The sequence below is a fragment of the Argentina anserina genome, chromosome 1, assembly GCF_933775445.1.
Source record: "Argentina anserina chromosome 1, drPotAnse1.1, whole genome shotgun sequence".
NCBI lineage: Eukaryota > Viridiplantae > Streptophyta > Magnoliopsida > Rosales > Rosaceae > Argentina > Argentina anserina.
Genome location: NC_065872.1, coordinates 3,586,526 through 3,602,452, shown reverse-complemented (window position 1 = coordinate 3,602,452; position 15,927 = coordinate 3,586,526). Strand labels below are relative to the sequence as shown.

Genomic DNA, 15,927 nt, shown 5'->3' with positions numbered 1-15,927 from the left:
CGAAATAAATGAGGGCTAGAGAGGTGGCCCTTGATTCTTTTTGTCAAGATTCATATTGAAAACAATCAGCAATCCGGGAATTAGAGCTCTCTCTCTCTCTCTCTCTCTCATATAATGTTCAACACTTCAACCTGATAGGATGCCGACGACATAAATAAATTTCATCGTTTTATCATGATTCATGACCCCGTTAACCAAATTTGTTAGGCCCAAACAAATGGGCCGGGTCAAATATGTTGGTCCTTGAGTCAAGGTCCATACCCGTTTTCGTTTTTCGTGGACTGAATCCAGCCAGAGCTGTCGTCTTGAATCCTCTCTCTGCTCTCTCTCTCTCTCTCTCTCTCCCCTATTCTTATTCAACCAACCCTCGCTTTTCACTTTTTTGGCCAAACTATACACTCAGTCGCGGCAGTCGTACAGTTGAGTCCGGCGCCGAAGACTCAAACACAGAGAGGGAGAGAGAGACACACACACAAGAAGAGATGGGAAATCCGAAGCAAAAATGGACGTCGGAGGAAGAAGAGGCGCTCCGTGCCGGCGTCAGAAAGCACGGCACCGGAAAGTGGAAGGACATCCAGAAAGACCCTGAGTTCAACACCTTCCTCTCTTCTCGCTCCAATATTGATCTCAAGGTCTCTTTCTCTCTCTCTTTATTTATATATCTCTGCCCGTGTATATTCATAGCATGTTTGTATTGAAGAAAAATCAAGACTTTGAGATTTTACTGTGGTTTTAAATCTGTAAAGTAAGTGTTTTAGGGTTTATTTGTGTTATATAAGAGGTAATTAAATGTTGTTAGCCTCGGTGTTTCCGAAAAGCTGAGGTCTTGCCTTTGTTTTGGACTTAAATTTTGTTCTTTGTTTAGTGCTTTGGACTTTTTAGTGTTAGTGAGTTGCTTGTGAATCGTAATTGCTGTAGGAAAAACAGTCTGAGACATGTGACTTTGCGGCAGTGTAGTTTTTCGATTAGTTTTGTGGATCAAACTTTGGTGAACTGTGGGGTTTGTACATGGAGCTAGAGTTTTGAGGCATTGTACTGGCTAACTGGCATAAAAAACAGTGTTTGATTTTGTTTGTTTTGTAGGACAAATGGCGGAATATGTCTGTTAGTGGCGGTGCTGGAGTGCCTAGAGAAAAAGCAAAGATGAGACCGAGAGATACTCCTGTTACACTTTTCTCCAACCCCACCCCGCAGACATCTGCAGCTGCTCCTGTTAAACGTGAGCCGGCTGCAGCTATTCTCAAACGTGAGTCGTCAGCAGCTCCTGTCAAACGCAAGATTGTCAAAGGCGAGCCGGCAGATGATTCTCCAACAGAAGCAAAAACTGAAGCAAAAACATCTAAAGTGTATGACAATATTTTTCACCTTTCCCTTGCTTTTCATTTTTATAACATAAAATATATACAGGTAGTAATATGATATTGTAGTACCTTGTTTTCACAAGAATAACTCAACTTTTTGAGTTTCATATTGTAGGAATGATGACTGCATGATAAAACATGGTTAGGATTTAAACAAGATAGTTTCTTTGTAGCGGTTCGATTGTGGATGAAGCCAAAGGCCTTTCACTTATAAGTAGATTTGAACTTCTAAAGTTTATAAACAGATATATAATTTTTACGCTAAGTTGATAATGACTGTCATTCGATGTTGCATTCTCATGTGTAGATACTCTTAAGTAGTTTTATATGTAACTCCCCGTCTTAGCATGTGTAGTATCTCCTTCATGCAAAATGGTAGCAAAGTTCCATAACGCAGGTTCTCATTTTGAAAAATTATTCCATCTAATTGAACTTATGACTGGGGTGCATGTCGAACTGTAGCACCCTGAACTGTACACCTGCCTCCCTTACAATTTCTGACCTTGTGGCAACACTTGGCCCCATGGAGGATCATCTTTTTGCTTGTATTCCATGGGATCAGATGAGCTCTCTCCCCGCAATCATATTATAATTTAGCCTTAGTCACAATCATGCTCTATCACTCTTAAGTATCTACCATAATCTGGATATTACACTTCTGTAGACAGTAATATAGGAATTTTTAGTATTTATAGGTTGTCTTCTCAATCCTCAGTTCTCCAATGCATTTTCTCAATTTCTAGCACTTCATTAGCTAGTGATAAGTCTGTGTTTTATTTGGGTCTATGATGTTCCAATTATTTATCATAGGTACGATGCACTGATTTTTGAAGCACTAGAAAGTTCAACAAATCCAAATGGATTGGAGACTGGTGCTATTGCTAACTTTATTGAGGTATGCTTGAATGTTGAGCTCTGATTTTAGTTTCTGCTTTATATCTACCCAATCCTTATTCGTTGTTCTACTAGGCGTAGTATTTTATTTTCTTGTGAAGTGAAGTATAATTCTGATACCCTTCCAAGATGTAGCTAATAGGTTCAACTTTCCGAGAGTGATGGTACATCTTGTGTCTGTATGTTAAAGCTTCAACGTCATTTTGTTTTTACCAATTCAAATTTGATGCAGCACAGTAGCTGCTTAGGAACCTAGATCACAAGCTCTAAGAACTGTAGGTTAAGCACACACCTGATTTTAGGATTCACTCCCAGGCTTCACACCCTAGTCTAGGCTTCACACCCAAAACACTATAATTTGGGAATCTCTCCCAGGTTTCTCACCTTAATCCTATCACAGGAAAATTCAGTAAACACTGATATTCTTCTTCAACATAGCATATCAGCCCATTGGCTTTTACAGTTATTTATACTCAGTTCTATAACTGACACTAACTAGCTTTTAAGACTCTTTAGGACTCTTGAAATTCAGAAACTGAAACATAAAAGACCTAATAAACAAAAACTTAATACTCCTAAACTGAACAGAAACAAAAGGACACAAGTAAACTCTTGAAATAACACTAAGCCTAAAAACTCTTTGGATCAAACTTCTTATCAGCTGCTAATTAAAATCCTGAGATCAATTAGTCAACCATAAAGAAAGGTAATGATCAGCTGCTCTATTTTTTCATCCCTTCCATTCATAAACCTTGAAAGGGTTGGCATGATGTCCTCATCAAAATTTATATCCTATATTATTCAATGTATGACATAACTTTACAACTTAGTACTTCAGTGCAATATATCTTAGAACTTCATTACCAGTTAAAATCTGTAGGTCAATTTTCTTTTATTAGATAGACCAAGTCTATTGAAATATTCAGTATCCTTCTTTCACTTCTTTTGCGGGCAAGAATGAATATTCCTGAAATTTTTAATAAAAAACCACCCAGTTTAGTTTGCTCTGGAAGCCTCTGAAGTTTTCCTGTCCTGCTATTACAGATGTACTGTTGAGTTGTATACATTCTATAGCTTAATTTTCACTTTCTGTTCCTACAGAAATTTAATAGAGTGAAATTTTTTTATGCAGCAAAGGTATATTTTGGAGAAAAAGAATGAGGTGCCCCAAAATTTTAGAAGGTCATTGAGCTCAAAATTAAGACAGCTGGTTTCACAAGAAAAAATTGAAAAGGTGATTGGTTTTGACACTTTCAGCTTAAATATGATAATGCTATATTCTTCATGCTGTCATGCATTGGGGCATTTCAGCAACTATAGAATCTGCCTATTACTTTGAATACATGCAGAATACCAGCTTATGTAAGCTATCAAATCTTTTGAAATGCAGTTTCAAAATGGCTTTAAGATAAAAAGTGACTCGTCAGGCCAGACAAAAGCATCACTGCCCCCGAAACATAAGGATCCACCACCAGCCCCAAACGCCCCAAAACAGAATGACACAACACTGGCCTTAAAACAGAATGATGTTCAACCCACGCAATTGCAGAGTCCTGCTGATGTAATTCCTTATGAAACAGTTGAGGAAGCAGCAGTGGCTGCTGCCTACAAGATTGCTGATGCCGAAAACAAATCATTTGTGGCTGCGGAAGCAGTGAAAGAGTCGGAGAGGGTTTCACAGATGTTCGAAGACACAAATTCAGTGCTCCAGTTGGCAGACGAGTTCCTTAAAAAATGTAATTTTTTTTTATAAAGATCTTAACTATCATACGACATTGCTGATTGGACAGTTTTTAAGGGCGAAGTGGTGATTTCCACTTTCTTTGACTGATGTTGTTCCCAATTTGACAGGTTTGCAAGGTGAAGTTCTTCTGATCGGGTAACATCTGAATGGATATGCCATCCAATTAGAAAATGACGCCTGTGATTAGAGTATTTGTAAAGTTTGTGATAGTTTCATTTGCTCCTGAGGTACAATTGAGCAAATACTTTTGCTGCCATTTTTCTATTAAGGATAATGATATGGAAATTACTACTGATTGATCTGTCTGTCAGCATGGATTCCGATTCTTAATGCTTTTTTACTGTTTCATTTAATAAAGAAAAGTACATTTCCATTGAAGCTAGGGCTTTAGTTGCTATGCGACTCACAAGTCACTAGTACAGGTAAAATGGAATCTTATAGTCAGTTTGTTATGAAATAGAGTTCATAACTTGGTCATGTCTACTTCCTTTAATAAAGGAAACGAATTATACTTTTTGTTGTTGTCTACCATCACTGTTGCTTCGGCAATAAAACAAGCAAGCATTTTTATTCATGATCATACGCAAAGGATGGAAGCATTGTGAAAAGGGTTTAGCCCTACAGGGGCATGGCATATATGCCAAAACAGATTACAAAGTGGCACATAGTCAATAGGTTTCATGATCAAAAGATATCAGAAGAATGAGTTATACACTTTATCATAGTTGTTGGTCCAGAAAAACTTTTCTTTAAAGGGAAAAAAATCATAGATGGAACTTTTGCATTGCTTACAACACGGCAGTAAGCAGTAAGCATGACAAGTCGCTGGTTCTCTAAAATGCATTACAAAATCTCAAATCTTTGTTGTGTTGATGCAGATGAACAAGACAAATGAAAAGCAACAGGTACCTAGCCAGCAAAACAAAAACACAAAATCAAACTTTTCAGTTCGCAGTGCAAAACAGACTGACAATCTATAGCAGTACAAGCCCAAGCTCTGCAGGTTTCAATGCATTCCGCATCCGGTAATTGTAAAGATAATAGTGAAGTTGCCCATCACCAGGTCCAAATTTCAGTTCTTTCAAAAATGACTCATTCTGCATCACATCCAGTGCGTTGAAAACATCAAAATCCTTTTGTTTTGCCACAATAAGAGCATCATTCATCAACTGAAGCAATGGGGTTTTAGTTGTGACATTGTAGTACGAGTATGCAGCCTTCAAGATTGAGTAATTCTGATTGCCAAGGATAGATGAAGGAAGAGTGTAGAAGCTGCAGAAGTCTGTAATCTCATGAGTCTCAGGGCTCTCGACCAAGAAACTGTCAACTACATTCTCCTCTGGGAGAAGCCAATGCTCGACATCATTTTCATCAAAATCTGGTGCAACCACAAATTGGCTCAAGTAGTTCCTAAGCAATCGAGTAACAGCAGGGACGTCATGAAGTTCCATCTTTCTGAATCCAGGAGTAACTGTTGAATCTGGTAACTTGTATAGCTTTATGGTTCGGCTCATAGTCATCCTTGCACCAAGCCTTGAAAACCCAACATCAATAAGCTTCTTTGGGTTCAAAGACCTATGCCAGTACTGGCAAGTTGTAATTGGAGTTGGGAGAACCACTCCAGCAGTATAAGCTGCTTGCCAGATATTCTCCAAGTGTACCCTCCTTGTGACCTCCTTGATCATGACAGGCGCAAGTCTCTTTGACCTGAGCTTCTTATGCACACACAAGAAATTAATCTCAGCCATTTTCACAACCATATCACGGACCCGGATCCTAGCAGGGACACCAGTGATGAAAGCAACCAGCTTTTTGTTTGTCTTTGCACGAACCCCAATATGCCAGCTCCTGTAATAGCCTGGAGGGTGCAAAGCCCACCTCAGAAACTCCTTGGAGTAATTGAACCGGAACATGTTCTCATCATCCTCCACATAATTATTCTTCAACAGATTGTAGACCTCAGTGCACGTCTCCTCAGAGTCCAGATCGCATGTGGTCCACTCATACTGACTCGGCAGATTGTAAGGCTCCTGTTTGACCTCAGACAACGGCGTCGGGGGCTCAATCGGCCCCTCTGGCAGACTCACATCACCGAGATCCTTGAACTGCCCGACGGGCTGGGTCTCCCAAAATGTGTGCCTCTTCCCAACAGACATTGAATCCTGGAACTTTCGGACAATCGTTTCCAGTGAGCTGTCATCCTTAACAACGGCGTTAGCGTCGGAATCATGATCAGCTTCTTTGGGAGACCCAGGTGGAGAATTTTTATCACCCATCTCGTGTTTTCAACTACTTAAACTCAGGTTATCTGAAGCACAAATATAACCAATTTCAGACTATAACAACCATATAAAGAATCTAAGCATTATTAATTTTGTTTCTAAATTCTAATCCAATAGCTCAAACAGTCCATAAAGTTTTCATCATTAGATTCTTTATCAAGTTCTTATCTTTATCAAAATCTGACCAAACCCAGAACTGTAAATCTATCTACATGCAATCAATGAGTCCCATAGTAAATCTAATCTCAAGTTATAATCAAACAGATCTGTGAAATTTTGATAAAATAGCTAACAACGGTTAAGGAATTGAGCCACAGTGGGATGAGAGCTTACTTGGTTGATTCTGCGATGAGGGCTGCGTGGATCTTGAATTGGATTTGGGAATTTTGGGGAAGAATGGGAGAGAATGTCTAGGGTTTTTGAGGAGTGGAAGCAAGCGGCTTTGAAGATGCCGCTGTGGGTTGGGAGAATACGAGGAGTGTGTCGCAGTATTAACTAAAAGTCTAGAACCAACGAGGACTTTTTTACGATTTTGCGTCTGCTACCCTCTACTTTCTGGTAATTATCAAGAGACCCCCTCTCGTTTGAGATGTTGTCTCATTCTTTCCCTTTTTGGGGCACCTCAAAACGTTAAACTTGAGCGCATAAAAAGATATGTAGACAGTCATTAGAGGATTATAGAATGCCAATTATCAATAATTTCTAATTTTTTAAGGTCGCTAGAGAATATGCCTGCAACATCACCAAGTTATACATGATTGTAAACAACTATGTTATAATTTAGTTTAATTATTTAGAAAATTGAAAACAAGAGTGAACCTGCGGGCATGTTTTATTTTGTGAGAAAGTTTACAATGAACATTCCGCGTAAATGAGTTTTCTTAGGAAAGTTCACAATTAGCTTTTTGTAGAAAAAACAGCTATATCATCAGGTGTTATTATAATTGAGTTTAATTATGAGAAAATAGAAAAAAAAATTCTCCCCCCCCCGGTAGGGTTTATTTTGTGAGGAAGTTCACACCAAACTTTCTGCATAAATTAGTTTTCTTAAGAAAGTTCGCTGTAGAAAAAACAGTTATGTCACCAGAATTACAATTCAGTTTAATTATTTAGAAAAAAGAGGGTAAATCCGCGGGGAAAGTTTATTTTGTGAGAAAGATCACAGTGAACTTTTCCACATAAATGAGTTTATTAAAAAAAGTTCACATCAAACTTTTCGTATAAATGAGTTTTTTAACGAAAATTCACAGCGAAGTTTTTACATAGATGAGTTTATTCAGTTTCGTGTGAAGTTTCGTTCACACGGTCAGTAGTTGATTATGAAATTCATGCTCAATCACCATCAGATATAAATTCAAGGGTTGAAAGTAAAATAACTTAATTTTAAAAAAAATTCATTACTTTTTGATTTACTAGTTGAACATGAATTTTATGATCAGCTACTGACCGTGTGAACGAGATTAGAGTTTTCTTTACTTTTCTAAGGAAATTCCAGTGAACTTTCAACATAAATGTGTTTTCTAAAGAAAGTTCACAGCGAATCTTCTGCTTAAAAAGGTTTTATGTCAGCATAAAACCATTATATGAAGAAAGTTCGTTTTTAACTTTCCTTAGAAAATGGTTCCGTAGAAAAAGCAGCCCAAACAGCCCAAGTTTTTTCCGGTGAGTCTCATAGCATTCGTCTCGTTTCGATTACAGCTCCGGTTGTAGTGAGGTTTCTCCGAAAATTGCATAAATCTCAAACTCAAAAATGGGCGGGGACGCAAGGAGCTGGGACGAAGAAGCCTACAGGGAAACCATCCTTCAAGAGCGTGAGATCCAAACCCGAACCGTCTTCCGAACCGCCTGGGCTCCCTCCCTTAACCCTAACCCCGACACCGTCGTCGTCGCCTCCAGCGACGGATCCGTCTCCTCCTACTCCATCTCCTCCCTCGTCTCCAATCTCGTAACTACTTCATTATCATCCTCGCATTTACTATTTAATTTATATCATCAAACTACTCATTTTGTTGAATTTGCTTTGGTTGTCGCAGCCCCTGGGTTTCAGCAATGCGAAAGCTCCTTAGTAAGTTTTTGCTACTGTACGGCGTCGTTTTGGCTACTGTACGGCGTCGTTTTGGCTGTTTAAAACTGTGTTGATGATGATGATTGGATTGAATTAAATTCGTGTGTAGCTTGTTCATGGCGGAACCCAGTTGCTTTCTTCGAGCGCACGAGGGGCCTGCTTATGATGTTAAGTTTTATGGCGACGGCGAGGAATCTATGCTGCTGAGGTACATTGTGTGCTGGTGATGTAATTTGCGCGTTTTTGGTTGTTTTTCAACTTTTGGTGTAGTTGAGCTGGTTGATTTTTTTTGGGATTGTTGTGTGCAGTTGTGGGGATGATGGTCGGATTCGAGGATGGAGGTGGAAGGATTGTGTGCAGTCCGAGGCGCCTATTCATTTGCAGGGTAACAGATCTCATTACATTTTGCGATTTCATGTTATATCATGTACTTGCTCGGAGTTGATATGCTGTTACTTCTGTGTGTGATGTTGCTTCTTCTTGGTGTAGGAGACCAAGTGAAGCCAGTACTTGACCTGGTGAATCCTCAACATAAGTAAGTTATATTCCAGCTGCTGTTTTGTTTTAATTGTGTACTTAAGTGTATATGATAACTAGAGTTATCAGCTGAGTTTAGGTATATATGAACTTGCACATTATAGAAAATTTTATATTCCTTAGAGGTCAACGAATGTCTGCGTCTGCAAGTCTTACACATGTATCAATCTATTGCTTTCTTTAACATGTCTTGTATATTTCTACCTCCTTTTCAGGGGTCCTTGGGGGGCATTATCTCCAATTCCTGAAAACAATGCTCTTGCAGTTAATAGTCAAGTATGTGAAACATTCTCCCAAAAGTTAATATATTGTGTGTCCTATGACCAGTGGAATCAAATATGTTCACAATGTGTATTGATACCTCATTTACCACAACAGGGAGGATCCATTTTCTCTGCTGCTGGCGATTCTTGTGTCTATTGCTGGGATGTGGTATGTATTTATTGAAGGTGATTCTTTACTCATATAATGAAGTCAATGCAATAAGATTTACTCAGATTAGCCTCCAATGTCATATTGCTTTTTCCTTTATCTGGTTGCTGCACCAACTGATTTGTATTGGAACTTTTTCCAGGAAACAGGTCAAGTCAAAATGATTTTTAAGGGTCACTCAGAGTACTTGCATTCCATAGTTGCCCGAAACTCTACAAATCAGGTCAAGCTACACTCTCCTTTCTGAATTTTTTTGTTACTCTCACTTATAACTTTTCTCTGAGATGTGCAAATTGAATTCAGGTCATAACTGGTTCAGAGGATGGGACTGCACGAATCTGGGGTAAGAACCAGTCATTTTATTTTCAAATACCAAGTGGAAAGTCGGTTCAGGGACTCAATCACAATAACAACCTTTTGCCAGTACAGTCCTGTTTTCAACCATATCTAGATAATAAGTTGTATAGAATTGTTCTTAGTGGGTGTAATTATAATTTTTTACGCAGACTGCAAAAGTGGAAAGTCTGTTAAAGTGATTGAGCCAGCAAAGCATACCAAACCGAAACGGTCGTGTGTAAGTTGCATTGCTCTTGATGCAAGTGAAAGCTGGTTGGTAAGCATATAATTTACTACTGCGAGAGATTAGTCTCATTTTCTTCAAGCTGATTGGTTTGTTTATCATTTTTTTTTCAAGTTGGTTCATGCTGTGACCTGATTAATCTCATTTTCTTCTATAGGCTTGTGGAAGTGGTCGAAGTTTATCAGTCTGGAACCTTCCTGCTTCTGAGTGCATTTCAAGGACTTCAACTCGTGCATCTGTACAGGACGTAGTATTTGATGAAAATCAAGTAAGCTTCTCCCTCTCTTTATGATTTGCTGCTTTTAGTTCTATCTAGTGTCATTGCAAACCAGAGCAACTTTCTTCCATATTACTCTGAAACCGAATACCACATCTGTATTGATTTCATTTCACTCTATGGTAACTTTTGCTTCTCTTTCTCCTAGATATTAGCAGTTGGAGCAGAGCCTCTACTTAGCCGTTTTGACATAAATGGGGTGATTCTTACACAAATGCAATGTGCTCCTCAGTCGGCCTTTTCTGTCTCATTACATGCATCTGGGGTACGATTTTAGTTTGATCCTGCACTTGTTACTTGAACAATCTCTGACTCGCTTGTTTCAAAATGTTGGTCATTTTAAATTTTTAATCATGAAAATCTTTCTGTTTCTCATTCCACTGCACCATTCTTCCATTCAGGTGACAGCAATAGGAGGTTACGGAGGAGTTGTGGATGTTATCTCCCAGTTTGGAAGCCATCTGTGCACGTTTGGCTGCAAATGCGTTTAAATAGCAGTCACTTGTCTAAAAATATTGGACACTTATCATACGTGTTTGTATCCTGTGCTTGAAAGTTGAAAGCAGCACAGTACTTAGCTCTGATGATGATTTGATCTTATGCCTAATGTCTTTTTGTTCAAAAGGTTCTGGTGGTTAACCCTTGTACGAACCATATAGAGCATTGACTTGTTGTACGTGTAGAACTCGTACATCTTTCCCACTCTAGAATACTAGAACAAGGTAACATAGGGTATGAAGATACGCTCGATACCCAGCATACCAAGTATTTACTCACTGTAATATGGTGTAACGTGTATTTTTCACAACTGTTAGCTTTCAATGTGCCGTGGGTCGCACCGGCCCGTATAACCAGTTGATATCCAGGCCCGTACGCAGATTCTCCTACAACCAATCATCATCCGACACGTACCCACTCCAGGTTTGGCCCCAGTTTACAGTTTAAGAGAGATACTGTTCTCCTACAAAACACAACGCGGCTTGGATTCGAGGAGTTAATTGAAACCCAGGGCCGACGTTGGGGCAAGGTGAAGTAGACCTGTACTTAGGGCCTCCAAAAATAAGGACCTCTAATTTTGAAGGGACAGAGTTCGGTTCAAATCTGATATGTAATGATTGAGTTATGTAGAGCTCGTTAAAGGGGAGAGAATGGTGGTGGTGGCAATCTCTGACGTGGCCGGATTACGGTGGCGCGGTCGGTCAAAGGTCGCAGTCTTTGAGTTTCTCTGAGAGAATGACGAGTAAGAGAGAAAGAGAGAGAGGAAGAAATAAAAGATAGAAGAAAAATAAAAAGAAAATGAGAGAGGTTTGTGTGTGGGAAAGCCCATCCTAGGTTCTTATTTTACTTTAAATTCAACAGCGGAGATCAAATGATAGAGATAAAGGACTGCGATTTAAAATTATAAAAAGTGTAATTTCTGAAAATGCGATTTAAGTAATCATAAACTTCGTAAATACGTATAAAATTAACCCGAGCGTCGAAAAAATATTCTGCGTAGACCTCCACGCTCGTGACAACAAGTAGTTTAACATAAAAATGATAAACAAAAAATTTGATATCTTGGAAAAATGTCGGTTGATGTGACAACAATGCTGAAAAGAAAAAAGAAATTTGCAAGGACTCACACTCTACCCCCTTAAAGAAATTCCGTCCTTGAAATTAATTGAGTGTCAGAAGAGGTGCGGATATGCCTCCCGCATAAGTGGCCTCATTACGGCTATACATTCTCTACTGCACATTCAGCATGGGCACCTCGCAATTCCATAACTTCAAATCTGGGGCTAAAAAAACAAATAAGAGGATTGCAGCTTAGATGCCTCTAATTTTTTTTCGCCTTGAGGTATTTTTGATACAGGGGCTGTTGAAACCCTAGCCAAATATTCGCGAACCTCTTTTCGTCAAATCATTTTCTTTCAATCTTCGAACCAACCAACCAGGTAGCGTTCTTTTTCTGTGTTTCTCTGTTTTGATCAGTCTCTGAATTTGTATTTGATGTCTGCTGGCTGCTGCATGCATTCTTTTCCTTCAAGCTATTTTGATATCGGCAAGTCGAATTTTATTGTTTGGGATTGTCTGTATTAGGAGTGTAATTGTACGGTTGTACCTAACAAGGAAAATAGTTGTCCGCAGTCAAAGTGAAATCAGAATAGATATGATAGTTCGTATTGTATTACGAATCTTTATACATTCCTTATATGTATTGTATTCTCCCCAATCTCTCTCATAAAAAAATTCTACTACAATCTACACAACGTTTTCAAGAATCAAACACTAAAATTTGTTACAGTAAGTTTTTTTTTTCTCCGGCTTCAATCTTTGAAACTTCTTCTATATTTTTTTTTTAAGTATTTGATTGTATTATTGCAGTCATGGCGGCACCCGAAGGATCACAGTTTGATACTCGTCAGTTTGACAACAGGATGAATGAGTTGTAAGTCTTTTGCTGTAGTTTTGTCTTTTCGTACTTTACCACATATTTGATATGCATGAAACATGTTTTGTTGGGGGCGTGTTTGATTGTATTACTGTTACTTTCTAATTGGTATCTAATTTACAACAATCTGGGGAATTCAACGTTAACAGGCTTACAGCTGATGGGCAAGAGTTTTTTACATCTTACGATGAAGTTTACGACAGTTTTGATTCCATGGGCTTGCAAGAGAACTTGTTGAGGAGCATATATGCTTACGGTAAGAAAAATCTCTCTCAACTGTAGGAATTTTATTTTAGTTTTTAGTCTTTTTTTTTCTCGCTCTGAACTGGTGAATGAACTCATGATTATTCTGTCTCCAGGTTTTGAGAAACCCTCGGCCATTCAGCAAAGGGGAATCGTACCCTATATTAAGGGTCTTGACGTGATTCAACAAGCTCAATCTGGTACTGGGAAGACGGCCACCTTCTTTTCTGGTATTCTTCAACAGCTTGATTATAAAAAAAAAACAGAGTGTCAGGGATTGATTCTGGCACCAACTCGAGAGCTTGCCCAACAAATAGAGAAGGTATGAGTCCAGTGGCGGATCTAGGCTTTTTTAGGTGTGACTCAAGTATCCCCATCGGCCAATACAAGGAAACAATTTAAGTTTTAAATTTTTAAATTTTGTGATATTCCTTAGCGAAAATATCCTTAAATAACCGACTCTACTTATTTGTTTCCCTTCTATACTTTACTATTCTCTTTCTCAATAACGTGTATTCAGCCAAGTATATCTTATTCTAAAATGCTAGCTAAGTTACTAATTATTATGTCCCTAATCTACTCAATTGTATTAGATTTTGACTATTTACATATCGTTTTATCTAATATATATGAGTCTTCTTTTTCAATGGTTATAGGTGTCAGTTAGACTAAACTGACAAATTTGAGTCCAAACTTCTTCATGGTTTCAAAGAAATGTTTAATCTACATTTCTAAAAAAAAAAACTAGTCTACATGTCCAAATTTGAATTATTTTCATTTCTTATCTTTCTAAAGCATTATTGATCACTCACGATCTTTAATTCAGTTTTCATTGGTCAGTCATTAACCTTTCAAATTGGTAATAAAATACTTTTATAAATGATTCTGGATTACGATGTGCTATATGAATATTTGATTGGTTAATTTATGTTATTTTTATAATTGTATATATGCATTAGAAGAGTAAGCCTCATTACTTTTACCGACTAGTTATATCGATTTTGATTTCAATTAGTAAAATTATTTTGCACGGTCAAAAATCTTCACTATCTTTTTATAGTTAAGTTCAAGCACTCCCAATGATCCAATCATTGATCTGCCAGCCACTGGTCATGAGGGCCCTTGGTGATTATCTTGGTGTCAAGGTGCATGCTTGTGTTGGTGGAACTAGTATTCGTGAAGACCAGCGCATATTGTCCAGTGGAGTTCATGCTGTTGTGGGAACTCCGGGTCGTGTTTTCGACATGCTAAGAAGACAATCACTCCGCTCTGATCATATCAAGATGTTTGTTCTTGATGAGGCTGATGAAATGCTCTCTCGCGGTTTTAAGGACCAGGTTTGTTTCTAGATAATATATTCATATCTTACATATAATCCCTATGCATGAAAGAACAAGTAATCAAATAGATTGACTCAATGATCGTCTAATAGTTCTAATTGGTGTTTATTTTTTGCGCAAGTGATTAATTGCTTCATATTGTTTCATTCAGTTCTGATAGTTGAGCTCTCTTATATGTCCAGATCTATGATATATTCCAGCTTCTCCCACCAAGTATTCAGGTTGGTGTGTTTTCTGCCACAATGCCTCCTGAGGCCCTTGAGATCACAAGGAAGTTTATGAACAAGCCTATGAGGATCCTTGTGAAGCGTGATGAACTCACCCTGGAAGGAATTAGGCAGTTCTATGTTGATGTGGACAAGGAGGATTATAAGCTTGAAACATTGTGCGATGTTTATGAAACCTTGGCCATTACTCAGAGTGTAATTTTCGTGAACACCCGACGCAAGGTCGATTGGTTGACGGACAAAATGAGAAGCCGTGATCATACAGTATCAGCCACCCATGGAGACATGGACCAGAACAGCAGAGACCTCATCATGAGGGAATTCCGATCTGGATCATCTCGTGTCTTGATCACCACTCAACCACTCATCTATTGGCTCGTGGAATTGATGTACAACAAGTTTCCCTCGTTATTAACTATGATCTCCCTACCCAACCTGTGAACTACCTCCATAGAATTGGTCGTAGTGGACGATTTGGTAGGAAGGGAGTTGCAATCAATTTTGTTACGAACGATGATGGGAAGAGGTTGTCTGATATCCAGAGGTTCTACATGTGGTTGTGGAGGAGCTCCCTTCGAATGTTGCTGATCTCCTCTGATGAGATATCTTCTACTTTTTTTGGTCCTTTCAGACCTGCGACCTCTGCCAATCTGTGTCTTTCTCTTATATTAAACTTAGGCTTAATTAGTTCTTTAATTATGTCTGGTTGTTGAAATGATTATCTAAGTGGTACAGGTACATTTGCAATGTGAAATCCATCGATCATTGGCTGAATTGGTGTGGTGGCGTCTGTTGTTGCATAGTTTCTAACCGCTAAACTTCCTAATGTACGTGTGTGTTTCGGTTTCTTAGTTTTGCATGGTTTTGGTCCTTTTTCTATTTTTTGAAGTTCCACAATGGTCACTCTAGTAGCCAAAATGGCTCGGATATTTACTGGGTATAATTCTGACCAATTTATGTTTCTTGTTGTGGGGTTTCGTCGGTGTTCTGACCATTCTACACGCACTGAGGCATCAGGTTTTGCAATTTGTATATAGGGGTCAATGGCATCAACCACTGGTTTAACAACTCCAAGATGTTAAATCAAACACGACCCACGACTTGTTAATTTGCATGGTCGTCTATCCGAGCTTTGCCCATCAATCATATCATATATGAAAAGACTGAATATGACATTAAGTTGGTAAGAGTAAAACTATTAAAGTAGTCCCGGATTACCACACGAAGAGTCTTAAGTCCCGACGACTACTACTACTACTATTTATTTTCAAAAAAAAAGTCCCAACTACTACCTTTTTTTTTTTGTCTGAACCAAGTACTATCATGGTTGTGATGTAATGTTTTACGTTTCACAAATTATACGCGGACACAAGCCAATACGAGTCGTCTAAAATTAATTAATTTATTATATATCAATGTATTTTATATATTTTATATTTAATAGTTGACAACATATATAATTTTTCCGAACCCACTCATAAAAAATATAAGAGGTATAACATAGATTGATA

The 15,927-nt window shown here is 38.4% G+C and overlaps 2 protein-coding genes and 1 pseudogene across 2 annotated transcripts; 2 read left to right on the top strand and 1 right to left on the bottom strand.

Annotated features, from left to right (window-relative positions):
* The first annotated feature begins 355 nt into the window (after positions 1-355).
* Positions 356-4,316, top strand: LOC126783090 (single myb histone 4-like). Its single transcript, XM_050508491.1, has 6 exons — positions 356-632; positions 1,084-1,346; positions 2,172-2,256; positions 3,388-3,489; positions 3,646-3,991; positions 4,107-4,316. Exons 1-6 carry the CDS (start codon positions 483-485, stop codon positions 4,136-4,138), a joined length of 978 nt encoding a protein of 325 aa, XP_050364448.1. The 5' UTR covers positions 356-482; the 3' UTR covers positions 4,139-4,316.
* Positions 4,317-4,738: 422 nt separating this feature from the next.
* On the bottom strand, positions 4,739-6,752 carry LOC126789246 (glycylpeptide N-tetradecanoyltransferase 1). The gene is made up of 2 exons (XM_050515355.1): positions 6,615-6,752; positions 4,739-6,307 (listed from the first exon to the last, which is right to left on the bottom strand). Exon 2 carries the CDS (start codon positions 6,273-6,275, stop codon positions 4,974-4,976), a length of 1,302 nt encoding a protein of 433 aa, XP_050371312.1. The 5' UTR covers positions 6,276-6,307; positions 6,615-6,752; the 3' UTR covers positions 4,739-4,973.
* A 1,164-nt stretch (positions 6,753-7,916) lies between these two features.
* On the top strand, positions 7,917-15,014 carry LOC126793851 (eukaryotic initiation factor 4A-15-like; annotated as a pseudogene).
* The last annotated feature ends 913 nt before the right edge of the window (positions 15,015-15,927 follow it).

What these genes read in the sequence shown, in the direction of transcription:
- LOC126783090 (XM_050508491.1), top strand. Translation starts at nt 483, where the DNA reads ATGGGAAATCCGAAGCAAAAATGGACGTCGGAGGAAGAAGAGGCGCTC. An exon ending in GCTCCAATATTGATCTCAAG is followed by an intron (nt 633 to 1,083) that starts GTCTCTTTCTCT and finishes TTTGTTTTGTAG; the next exon opens with GACAAATGGCGGAATATGTC. An exon ending in AGACGAGTTCCTTAAAAAAT is followed by an intron (nt 3,992 to 4,106) that starts GTAATTTTTTTT and finishes CCAATTTGACAG; the next exon opens with GTTTGCAAGGTGAAGTTCTT.
- LOC126789246 (XM_050515355.1), bottom strand. Translation starts at nt 6,275, where the DNA reads ATGGGTGATAAAAATTCTCCACCTGGGTCTCCCAAAGAAGCTGATCAT.